We start from the raw sequence: 15,996 nt of genomic DNA, 5'->3' as shown, positions 1-15,996 counted from the left end.
AGATATATATCGATATCACTGGCAGTAAAAAGATAAGAATGCTAGTCGACATTGGTCGCCAATTCCGAATCGTATATATGTAAGTTGTAAAGTTAGTTTTGAAAGTTAGTTTTGATTAAGAAAATAATTTCTAAAAAGTATTTTTTGAAAATATTCTGAAAGAGTGTTAATTATGATCCGAATTATGTTAAAAAGATTTTGGTTTCTAGGAACCCAATGTAAAATCGTGGACCTATTATTAATAAAAATTATTTGTTTCAAATTTTCACTCCTCTAGCTTTTACCGTCTCTACGGAAGGATAGAATAAATTCTTTGCAAATTCCCAGCCTTAGCTCTTAGATTTGTGTACTCGGTTTAAAAATGAGATTTTGTTTACAGAATAGACTGGACTATATATCAATTTATTGTTTACATCTCTGGCAAAATAACTGTCTTCCTCTATTAGTTGATCTAATTTTTAGGGGATCGTACCCTTGGATTTGCTTCTTGATCTAAATTTGATAGTGATCCTCACTGATCTTACAACTATTTCCGTTCAAATCTGTATCTGTTCAATTATATAGTGGGTTGGTAATAACCCCTTTGATATTATATATTTTGTGTACGATCGCCAACCAGTTTACAGTTAAGCAGTAAATCTTAAATTAATTTAATTATGAAATAAAGGCCTGCACGAGACAACAATAATTTCGTGTGTTTGTGATAGCGGACACGATATTTTTTCAAATGCCGCACTATTGTTGTCTTGTGCAGGTCTTTATTGTGAAATGATAGCATTCTTTGAACTTATTCACAAAATACATATAAGGACAGGTTTAAAAAAGTTTCCCTATATAAAATCAACCACAAAATTCAATCTGTCATTGGAAATTTTACAAACTTTTAAATTTTAATAAAATAAAATAATAAAAAAATAAATAATTAAAATACTTTACCACATCAATGTTTGTGTTATGAAAAACGTAAAAACAATTAAAAATACAATGGCCACTAAAATATACATTTTGAACTTAGAAAATTATAAATTACAAAAAAAAAAATACGAAACAATAAAAACACACAAGGTACTCGTAATTAAAAAAAAAAACACTTTTTATATTAAATTTTTTAATTTGTTTTTTTTTTCACAAAAAAATATCACAATAATTTTTTTCAAAATAAAGATTTTTTTAATATTTATAATTCTTTTCTTCAAATTTGTTTATTTTTTACGTATTTTAAAACACTTTAACATTTTGTTTTTTTCCATAGATCGAAAAATGTTCGATTTTTTTCGAAAAATTCTTTTTGGAATGTTCTTCTTTTTGGTTTTACTTAAAACACATCCATCCCTTTCTTGTTTCTTTAGTTAAGTGTCATAATGAACTGTCAAAAGAACTGAAATCTCAGCTTAGGTTTAGTATTTAAGTTTTATTCTGCTTTGTTTAAAATATAAAGAGTGAGAGTGAGTGTGTAATATAGCATTTGTGGCTTCTTTTCTGGTGTGAGTGGATTTGGAAATACGACTCAATTAAAAAGACATATTGTGGATTATTGTTTCGTATGTAAATAGAAGAAAAATTAAGACGAATGAAATAAACAGAATTTTTGCATATTACAGAAAAGGTAATGCATGAATTCATTAAAAACATGCAATTATGATTATAGATCTAGGCCATAGAACAAATTACAGATCATGCCATTGACCATGCCATAAATCATGTTATGTAAATGAAGAATTAATAAAAAAAAAAAAAAAATCATACCACAGACCACAGAGAAGACAATATACCAGATCAAATACTAGAAAATAGACCAGACCATAGAGCAGAACATAGACCAAACCATAGACCAGACCATAGACCAGACCATAGACCAGACCATAGACCAGACCATAGACCAGACCATAGACCAGACCATAGACCAGACCATAGACCAGACCATGGACCAGACAATAGACCAGACAATAGATCAGACCATAGACCAGACAATAGACCATACAATAGACCAGACCATAGGCCAGACCATAGACCAGACAATAGACCAGACCATAGACCAGACAATAGACTAGACCATAGACCAGCCCATAGACCAGACCATGGACCAGACCATAGACCAGACCATAGTCCAGACCATAGACAAGACCATAGACCACACCATAGACCAGACCATATCCCAGACCATAGACCAAACCATATCCCAGTCCATAGACCAGACCATAGACAAGATCATAGTGCAGATCATAGACCAGACTACAAACAAGACCATAGACCAATACATAGGATAGAACATAGATCCAGAAACCAGTTCATGGAACAAAATATTTCTTAAAGGCTATTATTCTTAATATCACTTTTAAATCAATTCTTTGAATGTTCTGCTAAATTTTGCTCTCTTTCTTCGCTTTTCTTATCAAGCTTACATGTTATTACTCTCTTTTTATGTTTGTCATTCTTGTTGCCGTTTTTTTTTTTTTTTTTTTGAAAATATTTTAAAATTCCTATAAAACCACTAAAAATTTTAAATTCCTGAACACATGTTTTTACTCCAAATACCGATTATATATCATTCCATACCTCTTATTCTAATTTTGTTTATTTTCAATACAATTCCTTTTTGTAGTGATTTTTATAGTTTGTATTACATTTTTCTTATTTGTTTCTAGTTTATTGTTTATTATGTTTTTGTTGACATTCTATGGTAAATACATATATAGTGGGAATTCTCTATTTAAATATGAGGAAAAAAAACACAACTGATAAGAATTTAAAGGCGTAAAGTATAGAGTATTTTTTTTTTTTTTTTTTTTTTTTGAGTATTTTTTATTCCATTTGGAATACTATTTATGCTATCAATGTGATTATTTTTTGTTTGTTTTTGCCTTTAGCATATTAAAATTTTTTTTTAAATTATCTATGCCACACTTTTGTTTTTAAAAATAAAAACAATTTTCTTGATCTAAAAAAGTAAATACAACTGATGTCCAGCTGCATTAGTCTTTCATAAGTTTTTCGAAATTTAAAAACTTTGTATTCTAATGAACCTGTGGCCTTGATCTCTAAAATAACCGATTTGACGATCAGATGTTGTTAAACATTTTATACAGTCAATCAAATGCCAGAATTTGAAATCAATGAAATTTGTAGTAAACAAATAAGAATATATAGTCGGGTTTGTCAGTTCATGTGGTACCCTACTCTTGTTATGTGAAGACTTTAAAATTTAATATTTCACTCCCATTGTGCATAGTGTAATTATTGTTTACTTAACAATTAAACTATTAAATATTTATATAAATATAATAATATTCCTTACTTCCTTTTATTGCTTGAGAACAATGACATTTAAAAATGTTTATTTAATATTTTCTATTTTCTTTAAAACAAAATAATGCAAATTTTTTTAATATATTTAAAATCCTATCGATGTTATCAAATGTCATGCATAAATTTAATTTTTACTCCAAATAAAATTTAAAGTAAAAAAACTACTACGAGGGTTCTACCCTCGAACAAAATAGAAGACAAACAAGCAATTTTTAGATACGCACTTTATCAGTCAGCAAACAAACCAAAAAAAAAAAACAAAAAAAATCCATAAGTAAATGACCTTCCTGGTAATGGAAAAATAGACGATGTTTTTTTTCTTTTGACGCGAAACAGTAAATTTGTAGACATTGTCTTTAAACAAAAATATTATGATTTTTTTATAAAAAAAATAAAATATAAAATTCTATGGTAATTTGTTAATGATAAAATTTTAAAATTTTAAAGTTTTTTTTAATAAAAATTTTAATATCAATGAACTAAATATATACAAGACTAGACAAATGAAGACACCTGGTACATACATATATACAGACGTAAGTGGGGTCAGAAAAAAAATACTTCATTTAGTAAGAAATATTAATCAAACATTAACGATGCGTTAAATATTTTAAGTCTAAAGTCCACATACAATATTTATACCCTACACAACTATAGTGTGTTTATGCTGATGTTTGTAACTCCCAAAATCGGCTCAGAATAACTGATTCGATTTAGTAACATTAATGATGCGTTAAATATTTTAAGTCTAAAGGCCATAAAAAAATATTTATACCCAACACAGCTATAGTGGGGGAGGGTATTTATGCGTTTATGCTAATGTTTGTAACTCCCAAAATCGTTTCAGAATCACTTTATGAGTTGATTTAGCTATGTCCGTCTGTCCTACTATCCGCCTGTCCGCCATTGTATTCAAGTAAACCTTGTGTGCACACTACAGGTCACAATTTTCAAGATCATTTGTTGCATTTTTACCCATAGATGAAGCTTATTGAAAAAGGTTAAAATCAGTTCATTATACCTTCCGTACAACCCAGCGAATAGGGGTTTTGGGCTCATAAAGGAGTTTAATATATTTATGTATTACTCAAAATTCGAGTACGAATAACTTAGTTATACCCTACACCACTATAGTTGGAAGGATATTATGTGTGTGTGCTGATGTTTTCAAAACATCCTAAAATAAAGCATACCAATCGGTTCAGAATCGCTTTCTGAATCGATTTAGCTACATATGCCCATCTGTCCGTCCGTCTGTCTGTGTGTCCATGTAAAGCTTGTGCGCATGCTACAGGTCGCGAATTTCAAGATAATTTGTTTAAATTTGGCACATCCAAGGATGAACACTTGAAAATGGTTAAAATCGGTCAATTTTTTCGCATAGCCCCCATACAACCGTACCAACCGAATCGGGCGAAATTACGTTAAATGTTCTATAATGTCAATAAAAATCAGCAAAACTTAGTTTTATAGAACTATAAATCACACTACAGATTTTTATAATGAACGGACCTGATTTGACCTCCCATATAAACCATATAAACTCCCCTTCCGAAAATGACTAGAAGGTCAAAATTTACTTATAATCACAAATAAAACGATTAAAATCTACATAAATATCTTTGAAGTAGACGTAAATTTCTCCACCGAAATTTATAAGGACAGGCCCATATTGTGCGCCTCTACTTCCCTATGAGCCCTCTTGTAGAAAATCTCTTTTTTTTGTCAACAATAAGTAACAATAGTCCACAATAAAATTTAAAATATTAATTAAATGCTTTATTTTTTAAAAAATAATCCACATATTTAACATACTGACTGATGTAGGATATCATATGGTCGGCCATGCCCGAATATACATTCTTGTTTTATAAAAGTAGGGTCTCATTTGACACCATTCTCTATACAAAGTTCTGTTCAGAAAATGATTTGATGGACAAAATTCACTTATAATTTGATATTTTGAATAAATAACTTTAATGTAGACGTAAATCCCTCTATCAAAATTTATAAGAATCAGACCCTATTAACCCCTTTCCTCCATGTAACCACCATTTAAGAAAATCCATTATCTAAATCTTCTTACAATATAATAGAATCAGAATTTGTAACATAATCTTTGGTGTAGGATATTTTATGGTCAGTCATGACCATCTATAAATTCTTTCTTATTTTTTTTTATATAAAAACTTAATTTTATTAAATATTTTTTAATTATTGTAATTACAAACAAATTTTTCCGAATGAAAAAAAAAAAAAAATCACGAGAATTTTTATCACCATCATCACCATTGACGTCAAGTAAAGTGTTTAAAAATATATTTTTTTAAATTGTTTTATATCTTCACACATAATTTATTTTATATGTTTGTTAATTTTTGTTGTTTATAAAATAATATTACAAATTATTTTTATGAAATTGTAAAAAAAAGTATACAAAAATCAAATCCGAAAATGTTAACGATCATGGTCGATTATACGTTATTATACACTTGTTATAATAAGATGTTATGAGAACAATTTTGCTGTACAATGCTTCGTTACCCTTAAGGAAAAATTATGAGTATTGTTCCTTTAATGGTTTTCAAGATATAAACGTTTTTGTATTTAATTAATATCGGAATTATAACGCCCTTATTTGATAATCTATAAATGTAGTTCTAATAAGTAGTTTGACCTCGGTTTAAGAACGATTATAGATCTAATGGTTTCCCAGATATACAGATTTTTGTATTAATGTTATATGGGAGAATCCACGCCCTCTATTGTCAATTCCTCAGCTTATTGACCAATTATTTACATAAATGTTAAATATGTTCGGGCTAAATTTTGGGATTCTTGCAGCCTAGATATGCTATTCGTATGGGAGGTGCCACTCCCACAATTGCATGCCTAAATTTGTTACGTTAAAGTGTTCATATGCACTTAAATGTTATCCGTACAAAATGTGAAGACTCTAGCTTTATTAGGGGGATATACGAATTTTTGTAATTGGTTCATACGGGAAGCGCCCAAATGTTTACATGATTGACAGTTCTTTCTTAGTAGTTTACAAAAGTTATTGGAACTTGTAACGATGATAACGCTCGTCTCATGGTGGAATATTACGATTGCATGTCTGACCACATATTTTTAAACTTTTTCGGTCAACGTTCGGCTGCATTCGATACTGGTTCTCTGTGATTATCTTCCATAATTTTAAGTGATCATAATATAGACGCGGGGCCCAGAAAAGGGAAATTTCAACCCCCTCCAAAAAAAAAAACAAAAGTTCTCCCCACATCCCCACCTAACACTCGAATTGGATCCGAGGCTGATATAGTACGCTTTTAGTCCTACTAAATATATTAGCCATAAATATTTCGCTTTGGTATCGATTTAACTGATCTTGTGCCTCGGATTATCAAAAATTTTCAACAAAATTTGTTGAAAATTTTTGATAATCCTTCAAATATTGATTTTCTTTTCCTTCTTTCGAAAATTTCTTTCAAGTCCTTTGATTCAATTCGTTTGGTACTTAACTATTGTTAGAGAATCTTGCTTCTCGCAAACGGAAGGACATAACTTAGTCAACATAGAAAGTAAAATTAAACCCTCTTTAAACCTTTGTTTGTAGGGAAACCTTTCCCAAAATGGTGTAGTATGTAAAAAACACACACATGTATAAAGCAACTGGAGATTGATTTTCAATTGTAACCATTTACCTTATAACATACCTTTCAATTACTACTATATATCGTCCTTATAACATAGAAGCAATCTAATAACGCCATATCAATAATGTGTTAAATATGTAGTTACGTTTTAATACACACATCTTCCGTGAAACTATCAAAGCTGTGTACGTTTATTCATATGATTTACATTGACTTATTTTACTTATTACTTGTAAGCGATTAAGCCTGCCTCCAATGACATCTTTATATATTGTTTTTGTTTAAGTAAATTTTTAACATTTTACCTTTTACTTGATAAAGTAAATATTCGCTGGGTATGTGTATACATATGTATATCGTGTTAATTTTTATTTAATTAATGTTTAATTAAGTCTTAATAATTGATCATTAAATAGATAATTTGTTGTGTTTTTTTTTTAATAATTATACATGCAATGGTTTTTTTCTAATTGTTAACAATAATTAGTACTATTAAAATAAAATAAATAAATATATTGTTTTAATGTTTATTTAAAGCTTAGCTTTTTACTGATAAATGTCATATATTTTAATTGCTTTGTGAAAATTTTAGTTTTTTTTACACGCCAAACCAAAACAATAAGAGTGTTCATGAATCGAAATATAAGCTGCGAACTTTTTTTGAAACATTTAAAAATTCAACGTGTAAAGGATATATACATAATACTAAAGAACCCTTTGGAAAAATATAACTAATTATATAAAGGTTGCAAATTTTATGCAGCTTTTTAACCCATTTTGACTTAAATTTTAATAATTTAATAATATTATGATTCGAACTATTCTAGTCTGTCCGTTCGGAGGTCTTGACTTCTAGAGACTCTATTAAATGAGTTCTCATCAGTGATTTAGGCGAATTCTGTCGGTTCAAACATATGTATGTACATTCTCCTTCCGATCTAAAACAAGTTTATCTAACTGAGCCACCCTATTGCATAAATATACAATAACATAGTTTACAATTAATCTTAGCGAGAGATTTGAATTAATTAAAATGATAAAATTAAAACATTGTTAATGAAATATAATTAATATTTAATGCTTTAATTTATTTATCTACACTTGTGTTAGGTAACTACTGCAGCAGCATTGTTCATTACATGTTGTCATTTTAAGATATTCTAATAATAAGCTGAAGACATTGGAACACACATAATTACCACAAACGCTTACAAGTAAGTATATAAGGTAAAAGGAATGAGAATAACGCTTGTACAGCTTCTACAACATCACGTAGGCTCTGGTAAGTCAGTGGTAGTTGTTCTAATAAGGTAGACCAGTTGTATATTGGGTTCACACCTGAGGCAAGGAGCGTGCAACAGACTCGGTAGAGACTTTGGTGCATTTCTTACTAAGTAACTAACTAACTAACTAACTAACTAACTAACTAACTAACTAACTAACTAACTAATTAACTCACTAACTATCTTACTATCTATCTATCTATCTTTCTATCTATCTATCTATCTATCTATCTATCTATCTATCTATCTATCTATCTATCTTTCTATCTATCTATCTATCTATCTATCTATCTATCTATCTATCTATCTATCTATCTATCTATCTATCTATCTATCTATCTATCTATCTGTCTATCTATCTATCTATCTATCTATCTATCTATCTATCTATCTATCTATCTATCTATCTATCTATCTATCTATCTATCTATCTATATATCTATATATCTATCTTTCTATCTCTCTATCTATCTATCTATCTATCTATCTATCTATCTATCTATCTATCTATCTATCTATCTATCTATCTATCTATCTATCTAACTAACTAACTTACTTACTAACTAACTAACTAACTAACTAACTAACTAACTAACTAACTTACATAATAACTAACAAAAAAATAACTAACTCCCTAACTAACTAACTAACCAACTAACTAACTAACTATCTAACTAGCTTACTAACTAACTAGCTAACTAACTTACAAACTTACTTAATAACTAACTATCTAACTAAATTACTAAATATCCATCTAACTAACTACATATCTAACTTTTGTTGCCTTTCTTATTAAATGTTTAACAACATTAATAACAAATATTAGAAATTAGTTATTTTCTACATTACCTTATAATAAGTGGTCAATAATAATAATTTTTAGATACGATTTGTTGCCAAAAATCTAAAGCGTATGTATGTCTAATATGGAATTAGTTATTGATTCTAACTTCAGTCGATATTAGAAGCTCTTTATATTTTACATTTATGTAAAAAACATTCAAGAGAGCATGATAAAATAACTTGTTAACCCTTTATTTTGACGTATATCGATAATTTTTGATGGAAAATGATTTTTCTTAGATCGGTATCGATTTTAAGGTATTAATAATTTTTAAACATATTTGTATAAAATATTTATTTTGAACTAAATCTTCATATTCTAAATGAAAGCTTTTAAATGATGTAATCAATCTGAAAATATAATTCCCAACATTCTGATGATGTTGATGATAAAAAATGCAATTTAAATTTATTTACAACGTAAATCCAAAAATAAAAAAAAATATTTCTTAGAAAAACTCGAATTTAATACAAAGTCTTTATGCCTAAAAATAATTTACAAAATATTTTTTGTGTTTTAATTTAAAATAAAAAAACTTTTAAAAAGTAAAATATATTAAATTTTGATTTTTTTCTTGTTTATTTATTTAAATTAAGGATTACACATGCATTTATAAAAAATACATATGTAAACATATTGTATTAATTAGTTAAAATTCGAAATTTATTAAACAAAATTACTTATTCTTTAAAATGACGTGGGTAAAAATTTATAAAACAATGCATTTACATTATTGAATTTTTAACATTTAAAATTGTATAAAAAAATTTTGATATCCCAAGTTTTAAGGCAAATAAAGTTTTCTTATGAAAAAAAATCAAAGAAATGCGTTACTAGACAAGCATTTTGTATAGAGGACTTTTACTATAAAACAGCCAAACGCAATGAGCTCTCTAGCTGCCATACTCTTTCTTTTACTCGTATGTATGCTCACACATGTACAAAAACCAAACAAAACCAAAAAAGAAGCTCAAAGTTGATACACATACACTATAGGTATATTTCTTCTTATTTTTTAATGAGCAATATTAGTTGGTTTGCTCTCAACTTGAAAAATCAACTCAGTTGCTGATCAGCAACTCTTTGCCGATCATGGAATCAAAGCAGCATTTTGTATAGAGAGCTTTTTATTTAAAGCATACATCAGGTGAGTAGAAGAATATATGTTCGCTGACTGGTTTCGTTTGATTACGAAAGAGTTAAAGAGAGCTCATTGGGTAGCGCATTTAGGTCAGGTTTTAGTGATATCTTAACCTAAAGTTGGAATATCAAAAGACTTTCATTTAATCTAATGTACTCTCCTAAAGCAATGAAATTCACATACCAAGTTTAATAGGGAATACAAAGAGACAGTCAGTGGACTTGCCGACGAAAGTCAATGCATATATGTGTTGCTATAGCAATGTACCTTTTAGCTTAAGTTTTTTCTAAAGTGTCTACTGTATAGATTACTTGGGGAAAGTTAAATGACGACTGTTTCAGCTCTTTTATTCTCTCTCTATATCTCTCTCTTTCTCTGCCTCTCTTTTACAAAAGTAATGACAGTGTTCACTCTCGTTTTTAAAGAGTACCATATGTATTGAATCTTTGTCAAACTGCTGGAAAATGACTGATCTTTCAAATTACATATGTGTGAAGGCTACAGGTGTTGTCAGATCTTACATAGTTGACAGAAAAATGTTCATAAAATGTCCAACAAAGCCACTTCACACGATCACACTTTACGTACGTAAAGTCTAATGAAAAAGTAAAATAAAACTCCATCCGTATAACAAAAAAGAGAATAAAAGTTGTATGATTTATGATGATTGGTATAAAACAATAACAAAGTAAAATGGAAGCAGTTGCTTCACTTTTTTGTATATGTTTACATAAAAATACATCCCTGATCTAATGCGACCCGCTTGTTTTCTGAATCATTTTAAAAAATGAAGAGAGCCATACGACTGTCAATTCTCTCTCAATGTGTGATGGTTTTATTACATATTGCGTTTAGACGATTCCATACGTAATCTTCTAGACAAAATTTGACAGATCATATTACTTTTGCTATCGTGTAAAGCCGTCTTTAATATTTTTCATTCATATACAATATCATCTATTCTTCCTCATTTGCTATAACGAGATCATACCTTAAGTACTCCTACACACAATTTTCTTTGTGATCTACAAAAAAAAAAAAAAATCTAACTTCCTATTACGTTAGAGAAACAAAGAGATCATAGTCTTATTACTGATCATTTCATAATTTAATTTAATTGGTCTATAATAATAAAAAAAACAAATGAAAAAAAAATTAAACTAAATCTCATGAGTTTGTTAGAAAAAAAGCAAACTAAATTATTTCAATGACACTTTTTTTTAAATCAAAACTAAAATACAAATTTTAAACTTATTATTTAAGTGTGTAGATGTTTTAAAAAGTAAACGTATAAGAGATTTTCTTAATTATTTAATTAGGTTCATAAAATTAAAACAAATTTAATTAAATCGCTTAAAGTCTTTGTCTGTAGAGTTTTTTTATTGCTTTTGTTAATACCTTAGCAGTTCCTCACGCCAACTTTGCTCATTCGAATGAGTGGCACGAAACATGATCATGGATAGGCGGCTCAGACTACGTTTAAGTTCAGGCATTTTGAAGAAAAACTTAATTTTGATTTTTTTTTTGTTTCGCACAAATGTCTAAATATTTAAACAAGGTCAAGCAATTTATAACAACAAAAAACACCTTTTAAATAATTTTTATACACAGTTGCTTAAAAACTTATATAATGTTTTAGTTAATTTTTGAAAATTTTTTAAAATTTTTTGTTTTAATAAAAATCTCATTTTGTTTTTGGTTTTTTTTAATTATTATCTTAATATATCACTGGTTATTACAAAATTAAAATTGCTTATTTTTTTTTTTATCGTATACTTTTTTTCAACAGATCTTTTTTTGATCGTTTTTACACACCCAATGTTTCCCTTTGTAATGTTTAATGTCAACTATCAATTTGAGTAAAAGTTCTAATCTAAAACATCTTTAAAAACAACAGAAATTTCAAAATCACAAAAAACTGCAAAAGAAATAAAATGTGAGCATTTTATGTGCTCAATTTTTCATTTTCAAACGAGAAAATTTATTGCACACTTTTGTTAGAATTAGTGAATTTTGTATTGTTTTTGATTGTTTCTTTTTTCGTCTAACAATTTATTATCATTATATTATCTCATGTTTGTCACTATTTCGTCAATGATCTAAGAATAATAAAAACGAGAAAAATGTTTTTGATCTTAAGTCATTATTAAAAATGGCAAAGATTAAACTAAAGAAAAGTTCACATAGAATTTAGATGTAAAACATGGTATTAGACAATTACACGGTGCTACACAGAGCATGAAACAGTATTTTCTATAAGAAAAAACTGTGTATAACAGTATTTTCTATGAAAACATTTGCGTATAACAGTTATTTCTATAGAAAGTTATGTGTATAACAGTATTTTCTATATCAAATTTTCTATACAACATCATTTTCTATTTCAAATATTGTGTATAACAGTTTTTTGTATAGGATATTTTATGTATAAAAGTGTTGTCTATAGAAATGTAAATGTATAACAGCATTGCATCCTTAGGAACATTTTGTGTACTACAATTTATAGAACACTTTGTGTATAACAGTGAGTATAAAAGAATTTTGAATACACGATATTTTTTCTAAAATTTTATGTATAACTGTGTTTTCTAAATGAATTTGAATGTAAAATAGTATTGCACATTGAAATGTTTATGTATAACAGTTTTTCCTTAGGAACATTTTGTATATAACTCTTTTTCTTATAGAACATTTTCTGTATAACAGCGAGTTTAACAGAATTTTCCATACACGAAATGTTTCTCTAAAATTTTGTGTATCACAGTGTTGTCTATATAAATTTAAATGTAAAATAGTATTGCACATAGAAATTTAAATGTATAACAGTTATTCCTTAGGAACATTTTGTGTACAACAGTGAGTATAACATAATTTTCCCTACACGACATATTTTACTATAATTTTATCTATTACAGTCTTATATACATAAATTTGAATGTATACTAGTATTACACATAGAAATGTTTGTGTATAACAGTTTTTTCTTAGGAACATATTGTCTACAACAATTTTTCTTATAAGACATTTTTTTTTTTGTATAACAGTGGGAATATCAAAATTTTCTATACAAAATATTTTTTCTATACTAAATTAAGTGTATAACAGTGTGGTTTGTATTTTATATAGAAAATTTTATTTATAACAGTATTTTCTATATACAATTTTGTGTATAACAGTTTTCTAAAGAAACTTTCCTGTACAATAGTATATTCTTTAGAAAATGTTATGTATAACCGAATTTCCAATAGAAAAATTTGTGTATAACAGCAATTTCTATAGAAAATTCTTTGTAGAACAGCTTTTCTATACACATTTTGTGTATAACATTATGTTCTATAGAAAATTTTACTTAAGACAATATTTTCTATAGAAAATGTTGTATATATCAGTTTTTCAGTGAAAATTTTTCGCATAAAACTTTCCCACAATTGATATTTTCTATATAACAAAATTGAAACATTCTCATGTTCAACACAAACTATGATTAAAATTTTTAAGAAAAAAGAAAATCCTTTATAATGTTTAACAATTTTAACAAATAAATAACATTATTTCTCAGAACAACACCAAACAATTGACGTAAAAGAACAATTTTAAACAACTTGTTAGCGTGGGTCATGAATAGAAAAAAAAACCCGCCCGGTCTATGTCTGTGCATAAATATCGTAGACACCTTTGTTAACTTTAAAATAGATTAGTCATGTATGCTAAAATTATAACATAGAAAAATAAAAATAAAAAAAGCTACAAATTTGTACCAGTTAATTGTTTACAGACGTAAACAATTACGTTTCAATATTTACACCGAAAATTTACCCACACAAAGGAAAGTAAATTTCTTTACGAGTATTTGTTTTTTTTTTTTTTGCACCCCCGGTTAAATAAATACATGATTCAATGGTTTTTTAACAAAAACAAAAGAAAAAAAATAGATTTTTTGTTTCAAAGAATTGCAATTTAGTCAAAATAAATTTACACAATTCGTAATCTTATCTTAATCTAGTTTTCTTCACTCCACTATTTTACTCATATGTTCAAGTAAAGCACATATGTACATATGTACGTATGTATGTACGTTGTATGTAAATGACGTCAAATGTTAAGAATTCATACAGTAATATAAAACCTATAATAAATTTGAAATATGAGTAAAAAATATTAATTTAATCATATAGTTAATAAAACAGTTGTTGGAAGTTACACTCTCCTGCAGTGTCATAACAACAACAACAAAAGCAATAAATATCAAATGACAAATCAATTGATTATAAAAGAAAATTAATAAATTAATTAATAAAAGTAACACTAAGATACCGCCAACCGACACTTGCAAACAAATTCTTTTGGGGGGCATTTTTAAATTCTCTCATATTCCCTCACCTTTGCATGAGAGCACAGTGCATGAGAGCACAGTGGTATTACAGTATTTTCTGTAAAAATGTTTGAAAAAAGTCTCTAGACATTTTTTGTAGTATAACAGTGTATAACAGTATTAACTATATAAATGTTTTTGTATAACAGCTTTTCATATAAAACATTATATGTATAACAGTTTTTCCAATAGAACATTTTGTGTAAAACAGTTTTTTCTAAAGAACACTTTGTTTGGCTTGTAACACAGTTTTCTATAGACGATAATATATCTGTGATTTTTATTGAAAGTATTTTCTGTAGAATAATTTTGTATAAAAGACTTACAATAATTTCTATTGTGTATAACAGTTTTTCTAATAGAAACCTAAAATTTTAATAGAAAATTATATGTTTAACAACATTTTCTATACAAAATATTGCATACAAGAGTATTTCCTATAAAAACTTTTTGTATAACTATATTTCCTATAGAAAATTTTGAGTATAACAACATTTTTATATAGAAAATATTGAATATAACAGATTCTTTTATATACAATTTTGTGTATAAAAGATTTATGTATAAAAATGTTTGGCTGTATCAGTTTTTTCCATAGAAAATTTTGTGTAGAACTGATTTTCTATAGAAAATTTAATTTATAACAAAGCAACAGAACAATTTGAATTTAACATCAAATCTTTCAAAGAAAAGTATTTTCTATAGAAAAAGTTTTGTATAAACGACTAACAATAATATACATACAATAAATAACAGTTTTTCTTATAGAATTTTAATACAAAATTATGTGTTTAACAACATTTGCTACAGAAAATATTGCGTACAAGAGTATTTCCTGTAAAAACTTTTTTTCTATAGAAAATTTTGAGTATATCAGCATTTTTCTATAGAAAACATTGAGTATAACAGAATCTTATATATACACTTTTGTGTATAACAAATTTATATATAAATATGTTTGGCTGTATCAGTTATTTCCATAGAAAATTTTGTGTATAACAGATTTTCTATAGACATTGCTTTGTATAACATTATACATAAGATTAATTTCTATACAAGATTTTGTGAATATCATTTCTATATTGAAAAAGTAGTGTATAACAGTTATTTTTTTTTATAAATTTTTGTAGAACATTTTTATAAATAAAATTTTTGGCTATATCAGTTTTTTCCATAGAAAATTTTGTGTATAACAGATTTTTTATAGACATTGCTTTGTATAACATTATACATAACATTTTTTTCTATACAACATTTTTTGAATATCATTTCTATATTGAACAAGAAGGAAAGTATAGTCGGGCATGGCCGACCATATGATACCCTACACCATGAGTATATTTTTAAAATTTTTACTTTTATAAAATTTTTATTTTTTGTAAAGAAACTTTTAT

The 15,996-nt window shown here is 27.1% G+C and overlaps 1 protein-coding gene across 3 annotated transcripts in view; it reads right to left on the bottom strand.

Moving 5' to 3' along the window:
* LOC111677568 (G protein-activated inward rectifier potassium channel 3) overlaps positions 1–15,996 on the bottom strand; it is a 65,819-nt gene that overhangs the window by 15,608 nt on the left and 34,215 nt on the right. Inside the window, exon 1 of one of the 3 annotated variants that reach the window (XM_046949242.1) lies at positions 11,629–11,788. The exons of 1 other annotated variant lie outside the window; for it this stretch is intronic. In XM_046949242.1, coding sequence (XP_046805198.1) covers positions 11,629–11,723 — 95 coding nt within the window. In that variant the 5' untranslated portion in view covers positions 11,724–11,788. Of the gene's footprint in view, positions 1–936; positions 1,072–11,628; positions 11,789–15,996 lie in introns of those variants that run through there. One more of the 3 variants, XM_023438719.2, reaches the window with a different exon arrangement.

The sequence above is a fragment of the Lucilia cuprina genome, chromosome 4 (assembly GCF_022045245.1).
Source record: "Lucilia cuprina isolate Lc7/37 chromosome 4, ASM2204524v1, whole genome shotgun sequence".
Taxonomy (NCBI): domain Eukaryota; kingdom Metazoa; phylum Arthropoda; class Insecta; order Diptera; family Calliphoridae; genus Lucilia; species Lucilia cuprina.
Note: the sequence above shows the minus strand (reverse complement) of the source record. Positions and strands in the feature narration are given on the sequence as shown.